Source organism: Vipera berus (assembly GCF_964194415.1).
Source record: "Vipera berus genome assembly, chromosome: 4".
NCBI classification, from domain to species: Eukaryota; Metazoa; Chordata; class Lepidosauria; order Squamata; family Viperidae; genus Vipera; species Vipera berus.
In genome coordinates this window covers 105,312-127,326 of record NC_138206.1, presented here as the reverse complement: position 1 = coordinate 127,326, position 22,015 = coordinate 105,312, and the positions used below count along the sequence as shown (strand labels likewise).

General features: G+C 56.7%; 1 protein-coding gene across 1 annotated transcript in view; it reads left to right on the top strand.

Annotated features, from left to right (window-relative positions):
* The window catches only part of DNHD1 (dynein heavy chain domain 1), a gene marked incomplete at its 5' end in the record, with an annotated part of 43,795 nt that overhangs the window by 21,255 nt on the left and 525 nt on the right, over positions 1–22,015 (top strand). Inside the window, 21 exon segments of the mRNA XM_081327674.1 lie at positions 1,078–1,270; positions 1,359–1,662; positions 1,765–3,451; positions 3,533–3,741; positions 4,299–4,503; positions 5,799–5,901; positions 7,853–8,002; positions 10,704–10,886; positions 13,103–13,552; positions 13,630–14,071; positions 14,147–14,293; positions 14,397–14,612; positions 16,836–17,014; positions 17,411–18,379; positions 18,466–18,640; positions 18,724–18,810; positions 18,932–19,133; positions 20,888–20,979; positions 21,056–21,232; positions 21,235–21,263; positions 21,266–22,003. Coding sequence (XP_081183800.1) covers positions 1,078–1,270; positions 1,359–1,662; positions 1,765–3,451; positions 3,533–3,741; positions 4,299–4,503; positions 5,799–5,901; positions 7,853–8,002; positions 10,704–10,886; positions 13,103–13,552; positions 13,630–14,071; positions 14,147–14,293; positions 14,397–14,612; positions 16,836–17,014; positions 17,411–18,379; positions 18,466–18,640; positions 18,724–18,810; positions 18,932–19,133; positions 20,888–20,979; positions 21,056–21,232; positions 21,235–21,263; positions 21,266–22,003 — 6,937 coding nt within the window.

Sequence of the window (22,015 nt, the reverse complement as noted above, 5' to 3'; positions counted from 1 at the left end):
GCAAAATCGTCCTCTGTATCTCTGGAGAACGTTGTTCCAGAGATTGGGGGTTGCAGTAGAGAAGGCCTGCCACCTTAGTCCCATAAGAGGTCAAGAAGTAACAAGGGGGATGTGCACAACACACAGGGCGGGCAGAAACAGTTAGAAATAGGTGGTCCCTCAGGTACCCAGGCCTTTGCCGTAAAGGACTTAAAAGCACCAGCACCTTGACCTGAACCCAGAAGCTGATTGGCAACCAATGCAGCTCGCATAGTGACACGTGGGTGTGCTGGGAGGTGCCCATCACTTTCTTGTGACCGCAGCATGAGTGGCTGTCCGAAGGGCCTCCTGGTTGATGAAGGGCATAAAGGGAACCTGCGCAAAGGCTCTCCTAGCCACAGCTGACCTGGAGCAGTCGCTGAGAGTCCAGAAGAAGCCCCAAGCCACCCACCATTCTTGACTGGGGTGGGACTGCCCCGTGTGGTCATTCCAGTCTTAGCTCTGGGTTTCCCATCTCTCCCTGGAGATTCTGGCTTCATCTGGAATGGAGCTGATACCTCTGAGATCTGCCCAGAGCCTACTGGTCAGCAGCCTTTCTGGCTGATCCTTGGGCAGACTCCTCACAGGTATTCTCCTTTCAGTTTGCAGGAGAGCCTAAAAACACATCCGCTTGCTTGACCACATCTGGTCAGTGCATGGGCAATGCTGGGGGGCCCTGTAGCTACCTAGATGGTGGTGGCAGTGGCGGCGGCAGTTGTTTAGCCAATTTGTCATTTGTCAAAATTGGCTCCCAATCTTTGTTGGTGTTTAAGTTTATTATATTTATATTTGAAGAAAGGGTCAGTGCACAGGGGCTCAGAACTGAGGACATGCAGTTGAAACTCCTTGGGCAATAGAAACCTTTTGGTTCAGAAGAGACTCATTAGGTCCTTTGCTTGAAGGAGACCCAGAAGGCGGCCGTGCTGGGTGCTGTTCAGGAAGTGGGGAGCCCAGGCCCTTGAAGCAGGGAGCAGATGGAGGCTAAGAATCGGGGGGAGGGGGGAGAAGGAGTCGTGGTTTCACTGTGGGCTGGCCCGCCTCTGCTCTCTCTTTGCATAGGTACTGGCCTCTCTTTGACCGCTTTGTCCGCCGGGCCCTCCACAACAGCAGCTTCTCCATCCAGCTCCCGGCAGCAGTTTCCACATTCGATCTTTATCCTATGGCTGAGGACGGCACTTTGAGGCCTTTCAATGGCCGTTACCTGCACAGTTACCTCAAGGCTCTTCCTGTGGGCTTCTCAGTTTTGCCGCAGGTACGATGGAATCCCGAGGTTCACGTTCCCCCTTTCTGATGTGCTGTGCGTGCCTGTGTCTCAGTGACCTTGTTTTCCTCCTCTGCAGCACGAGCGGGTGCTTTTTGTACTGAACACGTTGTTGGGCACAGAACAGCCCATCCTCCTGGTTGGGGAGCCGGGCTGTGGAAAGTCCACCTTTGCCGAGATGCTTGTGCAGCCCAATTACTTGTATCACCGGGTGTGCCTCACGCCTGCTTTCCGCACGGTGCACTTGCGCCAACTGCTGCACAGGAGGTCTCAGAGCGCCCTGAGGGAGAAAGGCCTCTTCCCCACCGGCAAGCCCACCCGGGGTGCCGCGAGCAAAGGACGCTTCCTCTTCTTGATGGAGGATTTGCACCTGGCTTTTGTCGGTGAGTTCCCCTCCCCTCCTCTCCGCCTTCCCTTCTCTAAGGTTGGGGAGCGAGCTTGGAAAACGCTGCAGCAGGTCCCATGGTTTTCCGCCTCCTTTTCAGACCCAGTCCGAGGTACCAGCCCCGTGATTGAGTCTCTGCGCCAGACTCTCACCCTCCAGCAGTTCTATCATGCCGAGACTCTGGAGCTGCAGCAGTGCCCAGCCGCAGGCTTCAACTGCTTCGGTACTCTTTCCGTCCCGGTCGCTGGCAGCGCACCGCTTTGTCCTCGTTTCGTCAGGCTTTTCAGCACGGTGCTGCTTCCAGCCACGAGCAGGGAGTCTTTGCTCAGCATGCACACTGGCACAGTCTTAACCTGGCTGGAGAAATTCCCTCTGCTGACCCGACATCACGAGTTAGCCTCTGCAGTGGTCAAGGCCACCCTGGACACTTATGAAACAGTGAGAAGAAGGTTCCATCCCTCCCCTGCTTGCTGCCTCTTCCAGTTCTCCTTGCATGACGTTGCGAAGGTGATCAAGGGGATGCTTCTGTTGCGGCCCCGTCCGGGGATTCACCTGAGCACCCCCCTGGAAGACCACGGTTCCAAGGGGGGAAGCCCCAAGCGCATCTCTCCTATGGGGAGGCCGGCGGTGGGCACGGGGCACACTGCGATGCTCAGTACCCGGCTGATCATTCGGCTCTGGATGCACGAGAGCCTGCGCACTTTCTGCGACCCTCTGCGAGGAAAGCAACAGCGGGAACTCTGTGAGCAGATCCTGTTGGAAATCGCCACCACCGTCTTCTGCGCCAAGCATTGTGTCCTGCAGGCCGTTCCCTCCCCCAGCTCACCTGTCCACGGACGCACCGCTGTTCAGGCCACGGCCTCTGCAGGGGGGGAGGAGGACTCCAGAGAGGAGCATCTCTTGCTGACTCTGCAAGCAGAGCCCGAGCTCCCGTGCAGCGCCGAGGTCGGCTACCCGCACCGTTGGGATCCTGTGGAGCAGGCCCCCGCCCTGGAGCTTGACCCACCCGATGCCTCTCCTTGGGAAGAAGCTGCCCTGGGCGATCCGGAAAACGAGGGCCCCGAGACAGAGCCCGAAGGGGTGGACGAGGAAAAGAGGCAAAGCAGTAGGAAGCCCAGCCAGTCTCACGCCACTCCCCATCGGTCTTTCCTGGTGCGGTCCAAGCACCGGACCTCAGGCAGGAAGGACAGCTTTGGCCCGCTGCTGCCGCTCCACCTGCTGCTCCTGCAGGGCGAGTCCCCAGCAGACATTGTCTTCAGCAAGGACCTGGGCCCCGACTTCCACGGCCCCGGTGCTCACAACCCCTATCAGGAGAAGCTTTGGAAAGTCCTAGAGAGGCAGCTGAGCTCCTGCCTGCCCCCTGACTTCCTGTTGTGCTCAGATGGATTGAGGCACGTGGTACGGCTGGCCCGCCTGCTCTGGGGCCCAGACAGGCACGGGGCCCTGGTTGCTTTTGTCCGGTGCACAGGCCGGCAGGCCCTGGTGGCCCTGGTGGCTCGTGCCACGGACACTCTGCTCATGAGCCTGCCGGCAAACTCTAGCGAGGCAGAGGCATTGGCACTGCTGAGATCGGCAAGCTGGCAGGCTGGAATTAGGGGGAGCCGAGTGCTGCTGCTGGTGCACCCGGGAGTGAACGTGGCCATCTTGCACCAGGTCCTGGCACTGATGATCGAAGGCACCTGCCCTGGGCTCTCTAGCCCAGACGATTCCATGTCCATCATCCAGGCCATGGTGCAGGAGAACCAGAGCATCAAGCGCAGCATGCGGGAGGACCTCGTGCTGCAGAAGTAAGGAAGGGGGAGGAGAGGGGAGGCCTCTCTGGGCCAGAGCAACTCCTTCAGCCCCCCCCTGCTATCTTGGCCTTGCAGGTTTTTCCAGTCGGTGCGCTCCAACTTGCACGTGTTCCTGCTCTTGGGGGCTCCTGGTTCCTTGGCGCTCCCACCCCTCACAGCCACAGCATTGGCTCAGTCGCTCTGCAGCTTGGAGATTTACCAGAACTGGAGCCAGGAGTCCTTGCTTCAGGTGGCTTCCAAGCGCTTGAAGGGCCACTTCAAGAGTGCCGTACATCTTACCCGAGGTTGGTGCCAGCCAAAGAGGGGGCTTCGCTTTCTTTGCCTTCAGCCCCACCCTCTGGCTTCAGAAGGCTGCTCTTTCTCCTCTCGTCTCCTTACTTTGCACTCGGAGTTCTTGCCCCAAGCAAGCCACCCAGGTGCTGAGCGGCGTTAAGCGTCAGAGTTTAGGGAAGTCTCGATCTCTCACTGGCAACTCTGGCTGGCCTCTCCAGAGGCTGGTGGTCTGCCGCGCACCTGAGCTGACCTCCTTGTCTCTGAAGGGCAACCTTAGTTTCCAGCGAAACATTGGGACCGTGTCCGCTATAGCTGGAAGCCCACCCCGGCCCACCAGATCCTGGCCAGAAAAGCACACAGTGTCAGGCAAGACCATCCGATGCCCTCAAACCCGGTCTGTTTCCCCAGGTGCTGCTTTTCCGCTCACTTAATCCCCAGAGACGCTCACGGCCTGGGTCTCTGCGCTTCCCAGCCTCGAGGCCTTTTTAAGCTCATTTTCGGCAAGGGCAGAGACGTCGGGCTTCTCATCCCGCTTGCAGACTCTCTGTTCTCCCGTGTTCCCTGCTAGGGCCGCTGTCCTTGCATGCCCAGAAGGACCTGCTGCACAACACGGCCGTGGCCGCCTCCCAGATCCACTCCTCGGCAGCCGACTACGCCTCCTCCCTGGCCCACAGCCTGCCCCTCGTCAGCCCCAAGAGCTTTCTGGATTTCCTGGATTCCTACGTCCGCCTGTTGGACAGCCTGCAGGACCAGGTCAACAGGAGAGCCGAACGGTGAGTCTGCCTGCTCGGAAGCCAAGATGGGCTTTTGCTCAAATGTAACCCGTTCCCAAACCCCGTCAGAAGGTTGTCTAAGACAAATTTAGGAGTTGGGCTTGTGCTGCCCCGTTTTTAAAGCATGTCCATCTATGTGTACCTGCTGCCATTCAGAGTAAGCCTTGCAACTCCTGGCGTGCAGAAAAGGAGCGCAAAAGAGGAAACCGGAGGTGGGAAATGAAAGAAAGAGACGTTGAATTAATTGTCCACAACCCCCCCTCCCCTCCCCCCACCCATTTGTGCCTTTCCTCTCCTTTCTTCTCCACCTGCCAATTCCTTTCAAATTGATCTGGTCATCTCTTTGTTTTCCTGGCAAAATGGATAAAAGCACATTCTTATATAGGTCTCACTTCCACATCTGTTAGCAAACGTTCTGTCAGGCCTGCCCCAGTCCGACCCCTTAGGAAAGAAAGACCCCCCGACCCCATTCTTTGACTAAAAGATGTGGGTTGCAGTAGAGTCAGGCTAGAACTGAATTTCCCACGCTCAAAAGATCCAGAAAGTTTCCCCGCATTCCAGCCCTCCCCCCAGGATGACCGGTTCTGCCAGTAAGAGCCCCCCCCGGGGGGCTTTGGGAAGGCTGAGATGTTCAGGGTAATCCCCGTTCTTTCTCGGGGTCCCTGGCCTTGGGCGCTGGCAGAAACCTGCTTCCGAGCTCCCCTGCGCTTGCATCAGGCTGTCTTTCCCCCAAGCGGACCTGACCCGATTTGTTCTCCCAACCCCCGTCAGCATTTGCCTTCTCAAAGCAGACCAGTTCATCAGCTTAGTTTTTCCTCCTTTATACATAACTTTAAACCTGCTTTATCTGCTTTTCCTCTATCAAACCAAAGTTAAGTTGGCATTTGATGAATTAATTTTTCAGAGCCAGGTGGGGGTCTCAGGCTCAGGGGGTCGCAGGGGAAATCGTCTCCATCAATGCCCCACTTACATGGGCGGGAAGCGGGCTGGCAAACTGCCCAGAATAAACGGCAGGAACATATTCTGGGCCTGTAGTACCCAAAAGAGAGGGAAGTGCGTCATTCCCCAGCTGCAGAGTCAGCTGGCCCACGCCACCCACCCTGTCTTTGGCCAGCATCAGTCTGGGTGTGTTTTGAGGGTGGAGCCATTTTTCTGCAGCCTATCAATAAACCAACCAACACCCCCCCCCCCGCAACCTAAGGAGAAATCTTAGGACTCCAACTGTATTCCAGTGAGATGGTTCCTAAGGGGGCTGGGGTGACTGTGAAGGGAGAGGCCTTTTGTCCTCCCCGCAGGATGAAGCTGGCATTGCAGAAGATGGGTGAGGTGAGCAAGAAGCAGCAAGAACATACGCGGGATGTCCAGGCCCTGCAGCAGAAACTGGTCAAGATTAAACAGGTGAGTTTTAAAGTTATAACTTGCTGGGAAATAGCTTGGAATTTAGAGCACAGATGAGGCTCCAAGCAGGTCCCAGAGAGGCTCCGGCGGGGAAGACTTGTCTGTCTGGGGGCTTTGGGGTAACTGATTTCTTGACCAGATGATTCCTCCAAAGGGCTCCCTTAGCTGGGAGGCGCCCTTCTCTGATCCGGTCTGCATGGGATGGTATCCAGACCCATAAGTACAACGGAGGAAGCTGGAAGAGAATGAATGCAGCTAAATTAAGCCCATCCGGGGGGAGTGGGGGGCAAGCATTTTGTTCTTCATCTGGGTGGGAAGGAAGCAATGAAGTGAATACATACAGCTAGTCCTCTGTGGGCACATAAACCACAGAAAGTGATGAGATGCATGTCAACAACCTTGCCTAGATTTCTTCTTCAGACTTCCCAATCAATGATTAACCCTTTAAGGCAGGAGTTCCCCAATCTTTTGGGCACTGGGGACTGGTTCAGTGGAGAAAGGTTATTCCACGGACCAGAGAGTGCATGGTTTTCTGTGCTGCCTGCATCCCACGCATGGGGCTTTGCTTGCTTGTGTGGACCAGTTGCTGGCATGCCACAGCCCGATACCAGTCCATGGACCGGGGGTTGGGGACCCCTGCTTTAAGGCACTTCTCATTTACCAAAGACAGGGCCAATAGGAATAGGATAAGAAATGGAACAGAACAGAATAGAATAGAATAGATACGAATATAGAATGGAATGGAATGGAACAGAATGGAATAGAATAAATAAGAATATAGAATGGAATGGAATGGAATGGAATGGAATGGAATGGAATAGACTTTATTGTCACTTTAAATGTATGCTAATCGGCATGCATTAAAATGAAATACAGCTTCCAAAGGGTCATCATCTCCAATATACACTACATAAGTATGACAAAAAAATTGCATATACTCACATACCCACATATATTCTATGACCCAGAGAAACAACACAGTCTAGTTCAGATGTATACATGGTGAGAGAAACAAATCTTGCAAGTTTACTAGACGGATGGCGTAGGGAACAAAGCTTCATTAATTAATTCCAGCCCTTCCAGAGAGAAGGCAGAGCTTCTCCCTAATCCAGACCTCCAGCCTCAAACATCACCCACCTGCCACCGTCTCAAGCGGTTTGTGGAGGCCAGAGCGGTGCTTGGGAGGCTTTTTGTTGCCAAGCTTTCCCAGCGTTAACCAGAGCCCCCCGCTGGGTTTTGAGACTGGACCCTTGGCGGGAGAAAAGCCCGGAAGCGTTTCTGCCCATTCAAGCCCTGGGCTCAGCATCCCACCCCGCTAGGCTTTCGCAGCTGGCCATCCGAACAGGGCGGCCAGGCCCTCTTTGCTTAAGGCTCCTCCTTCCACAGCTCACAATCTCTCTGTGATGCCCCAGGAGAGTGTCCACTGGCTGAACCCTGCCCCCCCCTGCCCCAGGGAGGGAACTGCAACCCCCCTTTTCTGCGAGGTCCTTGAGAGTACAGTGTCAGGAGTACACAGCCAGGAGATGACCTTGGCGAAAGACCCTAGAGGAAACCCCTGGTGCAAAGGAGGAAAGATGGGACCCGAGCAGCCCACCCCCAACTCCCCTGGGATTTGAGAGGGAAGGGAGGGGACAGACTGGTAGGACTCTGCTATTGTAACCTCTATTAAAGTGTAGCTCCAGTCTGTCTCTCCCGGTCTGCTCCAGGGCAGAAGGCCAGCTCTTCGGAGGCCTGAAAGGGTCTCAGCAAAGCAGCCAGCCGGCGGCCCTGCCTCCCTGCACCACACACAACCACTGCGATTCCTAGACAGGAGACAGCCCCACCCAAGGGACGTATCTAAATGAAAAAAGGGAGAGATGGGTTTCTTGGCCTCATGCCCACCGGATCGCTCAGGTCTTCGATCTGCTCCAAGGATGACCGATGGCAGCTCTCCCTTCTTTGCCTTCTTCAGCAAATGGCCCAGAGCCAGAAGGAGGTGGAAGAGGAGCAGCAGGTGCTGAGGCAGCAGGAGGTGGAGTGCCGGAAGTACGAGGCGCGCATCGACGTTCTCACTAAGAAAAGAGACGCTTTGGAGAAGAAGAAGGAGACGGCCATGAAAAAGGTACCGGCTCGCTCCGGGGTTGGTGAACCTGTGGTGGTGGTTGTGTACTTGGCATTCATTGCGTCTAAGACAAGGCCTCCTTTTCCCCCCGCTCTGCCCCAACACCTGGCCAGAGTGGGGAGGCAAGCCCTGGGTGCGAGGGTGGGTGGTGGCAGGTGAGCCTTTGCCTTCCGTGGGCGAAGGGCTGGGCTCCTGGCGCTTCCCCCCTCGCACGCCGTCTTTTCAGAGCTAAGAAACGGGGTGTCTCAAGCAGCATCGTCACGTCTCCGGCCTCTCAGTAGAGCAACTGGGACCCAGCCTGTTTGGGCTTTCATAATCAAGAAATACCATCGCGCTGAATGGGAAGTCTTTGCGTTTCTTAATGGCTTCAGCTTAGCTTTTATTGAACTGAAAGTGCTCAGAGAAATGAAGTCGTGAGAAACCTGCCGTCGGGTTCAGGCAGACATTGGTGAAGCAGACTGGCTCCAAGTTGGCAAAGGAGGGCACAAGGCTGGACTCTCTCCCCTCCTTTCTTCAGCCTACGTGTGGACTATGTGTTAAGGGAGGCTGGATTGGAAGGAGGTGAGTGTGGTTTTAAAGGTGGAGGAAGAAACTCGGTAAACTGCACTCTGCTACCCTGATTGCTGAAAAAGCACAGGATCTGCCAGCCCTTGTACTAAAACTCACGAGCATAGTGAAAACATGGGACTGAAATTAAATTAAATTAAATTAAATTAAAAATTAAATACATAGGAGGCCAAACTAGGGGCAGCAGATAGAACAACCAGCCTTAGAATTGACAATGAAGGTGGTGAAGGGATGCAGAGCTTCTGCATTTTAGGGTTAACCGTCAACAGCAAATGACAAGCAGCCCAGAACTGTGGCCCAGATGAGTCCATGCTGGAGCAGGCATGAAGGTTTGGAGAAGATACTCCAAAGTCACAATGGCTCCGCGCCTCCACAGGCCAGAGTCGCACAAGCCGTGATCTTCCCTGTGACCCTTTATGGAAATGAATGTGGGGCTCTAAAGAAGCAAGAGGGACGCGGTGGCTCAGTGGGTTAGGACGCTGAGCCTGTCGATCAGAAGGTCAGCAATTTGGCGGGTTGAATCCCGAGTGCCGCGTAACAGAGTCAGCGCCTGTTACTCATCCCAGCTTCTGCCAACCTGGCAGTTCGAAAGCACGTAAAAATGCAAGTAGAAAAATAGGGACCACTCCGGTGGGAAGGTAACAGCGTTCCATGCGCCTTTGGCATCTAGTCATGCCGGCCACATGACCACGGAGACGTCCTCGGACAAGCGCTGGCTCTTCGGCTTTGAAACGGAGATGAGCACCGGCCCGTAGAGTCGGAAACAACTAGCACGCATGTGCGGGGGAACCTTTACCTTTACCTTAAAAAAGCAAGAGGGGGAAAGCCTTTGAACTTGGGACAGGACTCCTAAGAAGATTGTGGCCAGCCAAGAAAACAAACCATAATTGAACGAATCAACCCAGAGTTCCCCTTCGAAGCACAGACAACCAGGCTCAAACCGTCCTCCTTTGCGCCCCAGCAGCCCCCTGCGGAAGGGAAGAGTGACAGGAAGGAGGAGCCACTGCAGGGGCAGCGAGGGCACCGCTGGGAGACTTGAAAGGACAGCATACAGACAGATGGTCCTAGAGAAAATCCATAGGGGGGGGCCACTAGGAGTTAAAAATAACTTCATGACACATAATTTTAAAAATGTATTATTTGGAGAAGAGAGCTGAGTTTGTGCTATCGAGCTGATGGGAAGAATCAGTCTTACTTTTAAAAAAGGATCGTGACAAGGCAAAATCCTCGTGCTGGCAATAATATCACTATGAAAAGGTGTGTTGGTACACCCTGATTATTCACAACCTCGATATTTCAGAACTTCAGTTGGACACGGCCTTAGTAGAGTCTGTCTTCTGGAGGTGTCCAAGATGAGTTGGTTGCTGCGTTGGGCCTGAGGAAGGAGGCTGGGTCCTCCTGGCTGTCTGTTGGGGCCACGTCCCTCGCTGGAGAAAGCCTCCCAGGAGGTGACACGTGGCCGGTTCTAACCGTATTCAATTTTTCCTGGGGAGAGGGGCTTGTCCTCTTAAGGAGGCATTAGTTTGCCCCCTTTTCACGAAACCACTGCTAAATCCAACCCTATTGGACAATTTTCATCCAGCTTCTCTCTTTAGGGCAAGTGGTCACCCCACAGCTTCAGAGGATCCTGGGTGCCAACAGTTTATTTTGGTTCCTTTCAGTCAAGTCTCCAGCTAATGCATTCTGGGTGACCTCTGGTGGGACCGAGATGGAGAGGTGCTTTCATCCTTGCTCTTCCTGACAGCTTAGAGTCTTTGGAAACCATGGACTATGGACCAGCTCTGGGAGTTGGGCTGAGCAGCACTGCCTTGTGCTGATGGTGCGTCTTCCTCTCAGGTTGGTCCCAGTCCGTGTTGACTGGGAGCGAGAGGCCCAAGCCCCGGGCCCTTGCAGGGTTTGGCCCTCTATCTCCAGTTCCGATTCACATCTGCATGAAAACAACGGCTGAGCTTATCCACGGTCACAGGCCGAGGCATCACCAGTGTGCTCTCTTATCTTCCGGGAATCGCAGCACCCAGGAAGAGCATTCGCCATTTGGAAATAACCTAAGCCAAGCTCTCTCCATGGGGGGGAGGGGGCATCTGACCTGCACGGGGCAGAGTGAGGGTCTGCCCAGCCAACTGCTTCATTTCAGGTGAGCCAGGACTACAAGGCTGCGCTAGCCGCCCTCCGAGTGCAGGACATCGAGGAACTGCGGAGCTACCGGCAACCCCCGGCTTTGGTGGTCCAGGTGACCGACCCCCTCTGCCTGATGTTCCAGGTGGAACCCGGGTGGGAGAGCGCTAAGCTTCTGCTCAGCAGGGAGGATTTCTACCAGGTGAGACCCCCACCTGGACCCCCCCTTCCCTCCCAGCCTAGTTGATCCTGTAAGCTGCCAAGAGAGACAGCAAGCAAACGAGCAGCCCCTCCCTCCCTTGTTAAGGGGGAGTCCAGTTTTGCCCTTCTTGGTCCAAAGGTGGGTGATGTTTGGAAAAATATTGTTGTCAAGGTTCCGGCTAATAAAACCAAATCAGAACTCGGAGGCTTGAAGTTTCCACAAAGCACATGTTTATTGGATACTTAATATCGGCACGGTCAAAAGTAGAACCAACTCTGAAATTTCCCTAGAGATTCAGTGTAACTAAAAGTAACAGTTCCCTCCCCTCTGCTATGCTGTAGATCAGACATGTCAAACTCGCAACGTCAATATGACGTCCCGAGATGTATCGGGACTGTTTTGCCATTGCTGCCAATGGGGTGGGTGTGGCTTCCGGATGACGCGTCCGGCCTATGGGCCGGCAGTTTGACACCCCTGCTGTAGATCATAGGACCCAATGAAAGCAATTGGCGGGCTCCTCAATTCAGTTTCGCTCCTAACCTTTCCAGCACCTGCAGGAATGACCCTGGTTCCCGTGAGACTGCTCTGTGTTTTATCTAGGAATACTTTTGTTTTCCTTTCCCCTTCCCCCACCCCAACCTATGTGGCAACTTTGATCGACGACGATGGCTTCAGCCAGGCTCATTTCAGAAGTTGACAATTGTCACAAGAACTTGTACCTTCTGCAGAGAAAGCAAACTGCAGTGGTATCAATCCAGAATTTTTATTTCTTGATTACTTGTTAGACTTACTCTCTTCATTCTATATCCACAACAATCCAACGAGTTGGGCTGGTCTGAAAGAAAGGGAGGGGCCCCAATTCACCCAGTCAGTTTCAACGCCCGGGACTCTCTGTGTGGCTTCTGGCCCTTAACCACGAGGTGCAGGTGCAGCTACAATAGCAGAGCAGTGCATGCATCAGGATCGTGGAGCGGAAGAAGCTGCCTGTTCCCGCTGTCTGCTCCAGACCTCCACCCAGCCTCTCTCTGAAGGTTTCCCACGAAGGAGAAATGATTCCATGGACCCTCATTGTCTTCACTTGTTCCTCCTGCCTGGCCTCTCGCCTTCCTTCCCCCCGCCCCCCCCCCCCGGCTCTGGCGCTGCCTGCTCGGGCAGCAGAGAACACTCACGCTCCCTTTCCTGTGTGCCAACCCTTCCACTCCCCGAGGACCGCTCTTATCGCCTCTCCCTTCGTTGTCGTCGCCTGCCTGCCAGCTGGCTGCTAAACAAAACTGGGCCCTGTGATGCTTCTGGGCCCTTCGCCATATTGGCAGCCCTGCTCTGGGTTCTCCTGTCTTGGTCAGTATGCTTTCTGAACCCTGGTGGTGCCCAGGACAGAGGCTAAATTTGAACTGGAAATTGGACAATTGGGAATGGTTTCAATTAATGTATTGTGCGTTAAAAAGCATTTAGAATCCATCTGAGTTGGATCATCCTCTGCCATAAAACAAATTTGTGCGGCCTAAGGGCTGATTGGCAAGACATTCTCAATGTTGCCAAAGGAGATTCATAGCAAAGGGAGAGTGTGTGATCCACAGTAACTATGGGGACAGTGAGAAGCCAGCTAGATCTACCTAGAGATTTGGTTATTATTCTGATCCTGCTTTAAAAGGCTCTGGGACTAAGATGACAGAAGTGTCCCCAGAAGAGGGTGCAATGTGAACCAGGCAGGCCGTGATTGATTAGTGTGCATGGTTGTTAGATAGTTGTTTTTTTAACTGTTCAAGTTGGGTGACCACTGAAATTCTATTATCTACCTATTATCTACCTATTATCTAATTACCTGCAGTATCATTCTCTCTCTCTCCCTCTCTCTCTCTCTCTCTCTCTCTCTCTCTCTCTCTCTCTCTCTCTCTCTCATATTTTATCATCTCTATCAGCATCTGGCCCAAGGACGTATGTCACTAAACAGTACGTCAGCCATCCTTCCTGCAGCGACTGGAAAAGTTGCAGCCTGGGCAATTTAAGCTATTGCTGCCATTGAAATGAGCTCCCTGCCTCCACTCTGGCCCAGATAGGTGGTGGCCTCCTCCCCACGCCTGCCTCTGAGCCAGGCAGGGGCACGGGAGCAGTGAGGTCACTCTGTCGTTCTGTCGTGTTGGAAAGGGCCAGATGCTTGCCATGCTCGCCTCCTCTGTAACTTTGGAAGGGCCCAGGAGGCCTGGGAGACAGGCCCAACCTTCTCTCCCTTCCAGGACCTGATCTTCTACCCCAAGGAGACTCTCAGCCTGGAGCTCTTCCAGGCGCTGGGCCAAGTGGTCTGCCATAAGGGTTTGTCTACGGCTGCCATCCAGAATGCCAGCCAGGCGGCTGCGACTCTCTATCAGTGGATCTGCTCCATTTACTGGTACCAGTGGGCGCTGCGCGAGTGGCAGCCGGCCATGCTGCAGCTGCAGTCCTGCGAGGACCAAATCAATGCGGAGAAAGTCAGTCTGGGCGACCGGCGCCTTCACTCGGAGTTCCTGCGGGACACCACCCAGACCCGCATCCGGGAGCTGAAGCAGAAGCAGGAGCACCAGGAGAAGCTGCTTCAGCAGCTCACGCAGTCCTTGCAGGCCAAAGAGGATGCCAGCACGGTAGAGAGCTCTGTGGCCGAGCACCTGGCCAGCTGGACGGCCATGGCCAAGGTAACGGCTGAGTCCGGAGGGCCTTCCTTCTCCTGGAAAGGGCTGCTGCGTTCCAGCCTCTCTTCTTCTCCCCCCAGGATCTGGAGCGCCAGCAGAGCACGGTGCACGGCGATGCCCTTCTCTGTTCAGCTGTCATCTCGTACCTGGGTCCCTTCTCCCCACTGCGGCGAAAAGAGCTGCTGGAGAAGTGGCAGGCTGTGTGCGAAGGGTCCCAGGTTCTCCTGAGCCCCTGTGATGTCAGCTGGCTCCTGCAGAAGGAACTGCCCTGCCCAGGCCAGGCGCCCTCTGGCCCCCCGCTGCTCCCGGTGCAGAACCCGCTGAAGCTGGCCTCTTGGCTCAGCTCGGCTCAGCAGCAGCGCCTCTGGGATCGCCTCCACAAGCCAAAGGATGCCGAGAGCCGCCTCGCCGCCATGATCGTTCATTCCAGTGTCCACCTGCGGGCCCACCGGTGGCCTCTCCTGGTGGACCCGGACAAGCAGGCCCAGACCTGGCTGCTGATGACTTCCTCGTTGGAAGAGGGTGAGCGAAAGAGGGGGGGGTGGCTGCCGGGCGTTTTCTTCCTGGGCTCGGCTCTCATCGGCCCCTTCCTTGCAGAGGAGTCCCAGGCCCAGGCCCTGTTTGACCTCGTGCCGGACTTAGCGGAGCAAGGGGTCAGCGAGGAGATCCCCGAGGACAACCTGGAAATCCTGTCCCTGACCAGCCCTGACCTCGAGCAAAGCCTCAAGGACGCCGTCAGGTTTGGTGAGCGAGATCTGGGGCAAGGTTTGTGGCTGGCCCCATGGCCCATGGGGCCAGTTCGGCCGAGGCGGAGAGGGCAGCCCCGAGCAGCGGTGTCTTCTTCCAGGCAACCCCGTGCTGCTGACGGACTTCGAAAAGGACGTTCCCTGGTGCTCGGCTCTCCAGCAGTTGATGGAGAAGGAATCGTTTTGGGGCTGCCCGGAGGGCGAAATTTTCTTCCCTGCCTCCGAGGAAGATGGAGCGGAAGCCCAGCACCTGCCCATCCCACCTTCTTTCTCCCTGTACCTGTGCACCGAGCTGCCTCTTCAATCCTTGGCTGCAGGTAAGAAAGGAATCGACCAAGATTACCCAAATTGCCGTCATGGGATATGGGCAGGTTTGGGTATGGATGAGAAGACCCGGGGGGGGGGGGCAGGATGGTTGCGTAAAGGATTGTCCTGTATGTTTCTATTATGGAATAATTTTTAATGTTTTTAATAGCTTGTTTTTATTGTATGCTGCCCAGAGTCACATTTGTGAGTTGGGCCACGATATAAAAGGGGCAAATGACGTAGACCAGGGGTGTCAAACTCAATTTCACTGAGGGCCGCATCAGCATTGCGGTTGCCCTCAGGGGGCTGGGTGGGCGTGGCCTACTGGGTGGGTGTGGCTAGAGTGTGTATGGTCTACTGGGTGGGCGTGGCCAGCTCTACATCGTTCGCATCAAGGGTGCCTATGGGGGCCTGGGCAGGACTGGGACAGATCTGGGGGTCTCTGGCAGAAGGAGGGTCTCTGGGCCAGGGCCAAGGCAGTGGGGGCCGTTCCCTCACTGTTTCCAGGATGGCTTCGTGGGCCACATGAAACCACTTCACGGGCCGGATCCGGCCCCTAGGCCTTGTGTTTGACATGTCTGGACTAGATAGAGAACGGAATGGGTGGTGGGCAGGAGGTTCAGCTCATCATAAGGAAGATTCTGCAAAGAGGAGGAGGCGCTCTGCCCTCCCCCCAAAGGGGAGTCTTCCTTTCCACTGCAGAGGTATGGAAATACATGACAGGTAATCCCCCAGTTAGGCTCCTTCGAAGTTACGTGGTGAGCGCCCCCTAGTGCTTATGAGCAAGTCCTGAAATTTCGAAGGTTGTCCTGACACAGCAGTCGTCCGCCCTTATGAGCGACCGCAGTGGCACTCTGGTTACTCCCTCCTGCCCTCCCCACCCCCGCCCCGGGTCTCCCTAGGCACCAGGCCTTCAATGCTCACCCCTGCGAAGATCGAAATCCTTTGCTTTCTTGGCTGCTCCAGGCCTTCGGTGCGTTTGCACAGAACAGAGGCGTAAATTAACGCAAGATCACGCAAGTTCAGTGGGGCGAGATCTCACGCTACTGAACTCGTGTGATCTCATGGTACTTTAGGCCTCTGTTCTCTGCAACAGAGAATGAGACCAAAGCCAGGGGATGCTTCTGTGGCCCTCCGGTGGCCCGTTTCTGGGCAGTAGTGGCCTGGAGAAGGCATCTGGCACCTGGATCGGGCCACTGGAAGGCCGAAGCGTTCCCTGCACTCAGGTCTGGGCGGCAGCAGGAACTGCAACAGAGATGAGATGGATTTTTTCAAGGTGAGTACGACGCGGCAGGAAGGGAGGGGGAAGCATGAGGTATCTTAGTGGGTCGGGAAAGCGTTGGGGGCCTGTTCCATCACTAGGCCCTCCATGGCCTTCCCCACCCTGAGATACCTTATGCTCACTTAACGAGCCGCCTGCGTCTTAACAAGCAAGGGAGAGATCTCGTTGGAGATCTGATATTCACTCCCACGAGTTTTCGAGTTACGAGTGGAATGGGCAGGCTCCATTACACTTGTAACTCGAGGACTACCTGTCCTGGAAAGGTATAATTTATTTAAGAAAAACCGGAACACCCCCCGACACACACACACACACACACACCAAAAAAAGACCAGGGTGTTCATGTAAAATCAAGAATGATACGATATTAAGAATGATCAATCCAGAATGATCATCCACCCAGTAAGGAATTTTGTGACAGCTTCTCTCAAAAGCATCTGGGTGAACATTAAAGGAAAACGAAACGAGGAGGCATTTTTGCAAATATCTGGCAGGCATCCAAGAAACCCAGAGGGGCGAGGGGGGATTTCAGTTCCCTGAACATCAGCTGCAAAGCAAACTCTACACAGCAAGTGGGCGATCCAGTGGGTCATGCGGACCCCTTGCTTTTCAAGAAGTTGGGCTGGGGAAAGCCTGGGACCAGCCCCTCGCCATCCCTGCCGAGAGAGGGTGAAGGGAGTGGGGCGGGGGGGCGGGGGGGAACCCCTGAGGAAAAGTGGCTTCCAGCCGGCCGGCCGGAAGGAAGGGAGTCAGATTTAAACTTTTCAAGAGAATTTCTTTAATAAACTGGGGAGAAAGTCAGAAATCTTCCATGAAAGGAAATTCTGAAGGAGAATTGGAAAATTCTGAAAAACGAGGTGAAGAAGGCCCCAAGGCCGGCAGCACCCAGGCGAGGGAGGGGAGTGGGGAGACCGGTGGGCAACCCCTCCCGTCCTCTTCTTGCCCTCGGCAGAGGCCGACCACTCGCTTCTGAAGAGGCTGAACCTCATCGACCTCAGCCTCAGCCGGGGGGCCCTGGAGGAGCAGCTCCTGACCGAAGTGCTGCACGTGGAGCGCCCGGAGATCCTGAAGAACCAGCAGGTCTTGTATCTTGGGATCCTGCAGCTGGAAGGCAAGCTGGAGGCCACGGAGGTGATTCCTGGGAGGCACCTGTTTAGGAGACTTGTATGGCTGCCCTTCTTCAAGCACAACACCGGCTGGCTGGCTGGCTCCACACAACCCTAAAGCCACCTTCTCAGCCTGCATCTCAGTCAACTTCCCCCCCACCCTCCCCAGCTAGGATGTGCCAGCCAAAGGCTCCGGGGCATCTCCAGCCCACCGCCGGGGGGGTGGGGGAGAGAGCAGGTCTTGTTGATGGCCATCTGGAAGGCTGGGTGGGGGGAGCAGAGCTGGAGCCCACCCAAGGTAGGGACGCTTCATAATCCCACCCTGTGGCAAGGAAGGGGCCAGCCCCATCCGGTCTGGGGTCCAGCCTGGTCAGTCCTTTGAGCCAAGGCCTTTCCCCCTTTCTGCCCACCTTCCCTGCAGGAGGAGCTGATGGACCTGATCTCAAAACCACAGCAGTCACTCTTGGAGGAGGAGAACTTCATGCCGATTGTGCGGCTCCTCCAGACCCAGATCCAAGCGCTGCACGCCACGCACAGGCACATGGTCTCCCAGCACCAGGACCAGGCCACGCTGTGTGGCAGGTATCGGCCGGTGGCCTGCCTGGCGGTGGGGCTGCACGAGGCGCTGCAGCAGGTGGGCCGCCTGCACCCGCTCTACCGCTTCCCCACCGAGTTCTGCATTAGCCGTGTGCGGCAAGCCCTGATCTCGGCCAAGCGCCAGGAGGCCAGCAAGCAGGAGTCCCTGGAGGCCCGGCTGCTGGAGCTCAGCAGGATGGTGCTGTGGCAGCTGCTCATCCAGGCGCTGCCCTGCATGCGGGAGGCTCACCGCCCACTCTACTTCTTCCTGGGAGCCGTGACTGTGCTGCGAGTGGCGGGGGACATTAGCCCCCTAGAGTGGCTGGCCTTCACCCAGGGCCTGCGAGACCCGGCCGCCCAGGCCCTGCTCCTGCCCCTGGGGCCCGGCCCAGTCTGCCCCAGCTGGGTGAGTGCGGAGGCCTGGGAGGAGTGCGCCTTGCTGGAGAACCTTCCTGGCTTCCACGGACTGCTGGCCTCTCTGGCTGAGAAGGCGGCCCAGTGGCAGGAGTACTTCTCCCTGCCCTCCACGGTGGTGGGGCCAGCTCTGTGCCCCAGCCACGCGCACCTCAGCCCTTTCCAGCGTGCCATCCTTTGGCGCATTCTGTGCCCCAGTGCCATGTGCCCGGTGATTTCCGATCTCACCACCTGCTTGCTGGGTTGGTCCTTCACTGAAAAAATGGCAGCTGTCAGTCCCTACTCCTATAGCCGTGCCAACAAGCCAGTCATCTTCGTCACGGCCCCGGCCGGATCGCAGGTTTCCTTTACGCATCCTCTGCTCTGGATCCAGCAGATGGCAGCCCAGCGAGGGCGGAAGGTGAGTGGGACCTGGCAGGAAACAGGGACGAGGCGGACAGACTGGAAGGGGTCTCCACATACCTCATTGGCAGCTCTGCCTTGCAGGGAAGAGTGGTCGTCATCTCCTTTGGCACCCCAGACGCCTCCCGGCGTGTCCAGCGAACGCTGCCCTTCTGCACCAGGAAGGGGAAGTGGCTGGTCCTGGACAACTGCCAGCTGCTGAGCCGCTGGGATCCTGAAGTCCTGCAGCAGCTGGACCTGGTGCTGACCACTCCGGCAGGTCAGGGTCAGGCGATGCTGGGGAAGCCCGTTTCTGGCGAGTCTGGGGGGGGACCCTTCCTTACTCCTGCTTTCCCATTGCAGGACTGAGCAAAGGGGGGCCCCTGGAGATCCACCCCAAGTTCCGGCTGTGGCTCATCACGACGCTCGATGCCACCGACTCTGTGCCAGGTGCGGCTGTTCTCCTGGGGAGGCCGAGTGGGAGGGGCTCCCCCAGAGAAGAAAGGGGGAAAAGGACGTGAACCGCAGGAGGCCCTGCCTGACTAGCCCCTCTCTTCCCCTGGGTGCCCAGGACCCGTGCACCGCAGCGCCATCACCCTTTTCTGCGAGATGCCCCTGGAGCTGAAAGGCATTCTGGCCCATACTCACCAGTGGCTGCAGGGACAGGTCCAGAACCTGGACACGGAGAAACGGCTCTCGCTGCTCGTCCTCCACGGGGCCCTGCTCTACCGGCAGAACTACGCCCCGTGGACACAGGCCGCATCCTACCTCTGGTGAGTCAGGGGGTCACTCGGAGAGCCTTCGGAGTAGGAATGGTGACGGAGATCTGGATGGGATTCTCCCGCCTGCCAGGTGCCTCAGGGTGGCCCCAAGAGCAGCTGGGCCTTTGGATGGGCGGGGGCAGCCCGCCCCTCTCCCCTCTAGAATTGTTGGCCTCCGAAGAGCAGCGAGGCAGGAGAGCCGTGTCTGGCAGCTGCTGGTGGGGACTGGCCAGGGAGCAGGGCATGGGCTCAGAAGGGAGGCAGGCCGGCCTTGCGGGAGGTGGGGGGGCTGGTAGCATCTCGCAGACCCACTCAATCTGAGGTTACATGCAGAATGGCTTTGTCCCACCCAGAAGGATACTTTTTAAAAAGCCTGTAATTTGTAACCTGACAGCTCTGGTTTTAAAGCCACAGTGAGATCGGTTTTTCCTATAAAAGGATGGGAGCTGGCAAGGACCAGCTTATCCGTGGGAACCTCCCGATGTCCGTCTAACCTGAATCCGCTTCCCTCACTTCCAAGCTCTGGGTTCACTTTCCGCCTTCTGTGGATTAACCCTTTAGATGTTTGAAGAGCACTTACACACACACACACACACACACACACACAGAGCGCCCTTGGTCCTCTCTTCTTCAGGCTAAACCTACCCCACCCCTCAGAGGGCCTGGTCACCACCTTGGTAGCCCTCCCCTGGCCTGGCAGTGCCCTTGCTTGGCTGGGCTGCCCAGGAGTAGCCTGAGGAGCCCCACTTCAGAAGGGCCGGACGCCTTCGGCATTTTTCGGGCGAAGGAAGCTGCTGGTTAAAATAAAAGCTTCCCGCAAGTCCTCCTGCCGGAGGGAGGGGCTCGGGAGGGGTGGGGCTCCTGACCAGCTCGTCTTTTCCGCCGGACCCCTCGGCTGGGTTCAGGTGAATTTTGTTCTCCTTAGTCTCTCACAGACTCCCTTCACATAAAGACAGAACTGCAGGGTTCTGCAGATCACAGAGGAAAACTGCACTAGAACATCCAACCCCTTTTTAGCTGCACTACAGGTAGTCCTCATGTCTCATTTAGCGACTGTTTAGTTACAACGGCAATCAAAAAATAACTTTGCAACCAATTCTCACATTTATGACCTTTGCAGGTCTGTAAAAGAAAGGTTGAAACAAGGTCAACAAAGGACAGCTGCGGTTTCCATTAGCCACCGCTTCATTTAATGGCCGGTCCCAGTTGGGGCTCCCAACATCCTTCAAAATCCCTTTAAATTAACTGTTTCAACCACTATTCAATCTTGTCTAATTCCCTTTACCTCATCTGTTATTTTCATAGCACTAGTGGCCCCCAGCCCACCTGGAGCAGCAGCCAAGGGGGAGGGGAGGGGACCCAGCAGGGAGCTTTAATGACTCTCCAGCTGAAGCCGGCATCCCAAGGAGGGCGAGCGGGTGGACACCTCGGGGTGCAAAGCCAGGGATGCTGCAGGAGCACTGAGTGGGAGGAAGCGGCACCAGAGCAGCTGGGCCGGACTCTAGATCTGGCACTGGGCACCACAGAGTCTGCTCCGCACTTCCACAAGTTTTTCAAAGCCCCCCTCCCCCCCCCAAGGCTCAGATACCGTCTCTAGCTGCATGTGCAAATTTTTCATGGATAAAGCCCACCTACCTCCGAGAGCCCCAAGAGGAGGAAGGCCCGACAGGGAACTCCCACACCCCAAGGGTCCCTCAATGCTGCCGCCTCCTCTTCCCCCTCAACCGCCCAGCATTGCCAGGGTCCCTGCTGTTCTGTCCCGCCAGGAGTCAGGCGGAGGTCCTGGCGGGCCTCAAGGCTCTCGAGAAGCTGGGTCGGATGGGAGGCTCCTCGGAGGAAGCGCAGCTGCAGCTGGCAGGTAGGAAGAAGCCCCCTTTGAGGTCTGCCAGCCCAGCCCAAGCGAGGGGCCGCACCTTCCCTCTCTGTCCCCACAGGGACCATTCTCTACGGAGGCCACGTCCTGGATGAGGGGGATGCGCAGGCAGTGGAGAGCTTGTGCCAGCAGTGCTTGGCCCCTGCTTCCCACCCGCTGCCTGGCTCCGGCCTTCAGAGGCTCCTCGCTGCGGTCATCGGCCAGGCAAGCCCAGGTAAGAAGCGTCAGTGCAGTCTCGCCGGCAGAAGGCAGACTGGCTCTGCCCTGATCCGCCCTGTCTTCCCCCCAAGGGCTCTTCGAAGATGAAGCCTCGGCAGCTACCCAGGGCCGGATGCAGCAGCTGCCCAGCCCCATGGACCCTGCCTGGGTAGGCCTGTGCGATAGCCTGCAGCCCCAAATGCTGGCCAGCCGCAGCCAAGGCCTGCTCTGGGCTCTGAAGGCCTCCCAGGGCCTTTGGCCTCGCCAGATCCCCCAGCTCCCGACCACACAAGAGGAGCTGCTCAAGAGAGGCCTAAAGGTGGTGCAGGAGCTGCAGGAGCAGTTGACACAATGTGGCTGGGAGGTGGGAGCCCGGGGGCGCCCCCCCCACGGGCAGCCCCGCCCCAAGCCCCGCCCCCTGCAGCGCTTCCTGCTGGAGGAGGCGGGCGCCTTCCTGGCTCTGCTAAAGCAGGTGGGCAAGGAGCTCACCTGCGCCCAGGAGTGCCTGCAGGGGCTGCCCTGTTCCTCTCCCCGCTGCATCGCCCTCCTCCAGGCCCTGCAGCGGCAACAGCTGCCCCGCCACTGGCTGCCCTACGCGCCCACTGGCCCCGAGCCCTTGCAGGACTGGCTGGGGACGCTCCAGCGGCGGACTGAGCTTCTGTGCCACTACCTGCACTCCATTGGGGGGGAGCCGGTGGTCTGCTACCATCTGGCAGCCTTCCAGCAGCCGCAGCGCCTCTTCCTGGCCCTGCTCCAGGAGAAGGCCCGGGCCGAGAAGCAAGATCTGGAGAGCTTCCACCTGGACCAGCAGGTGAGGGGTGTG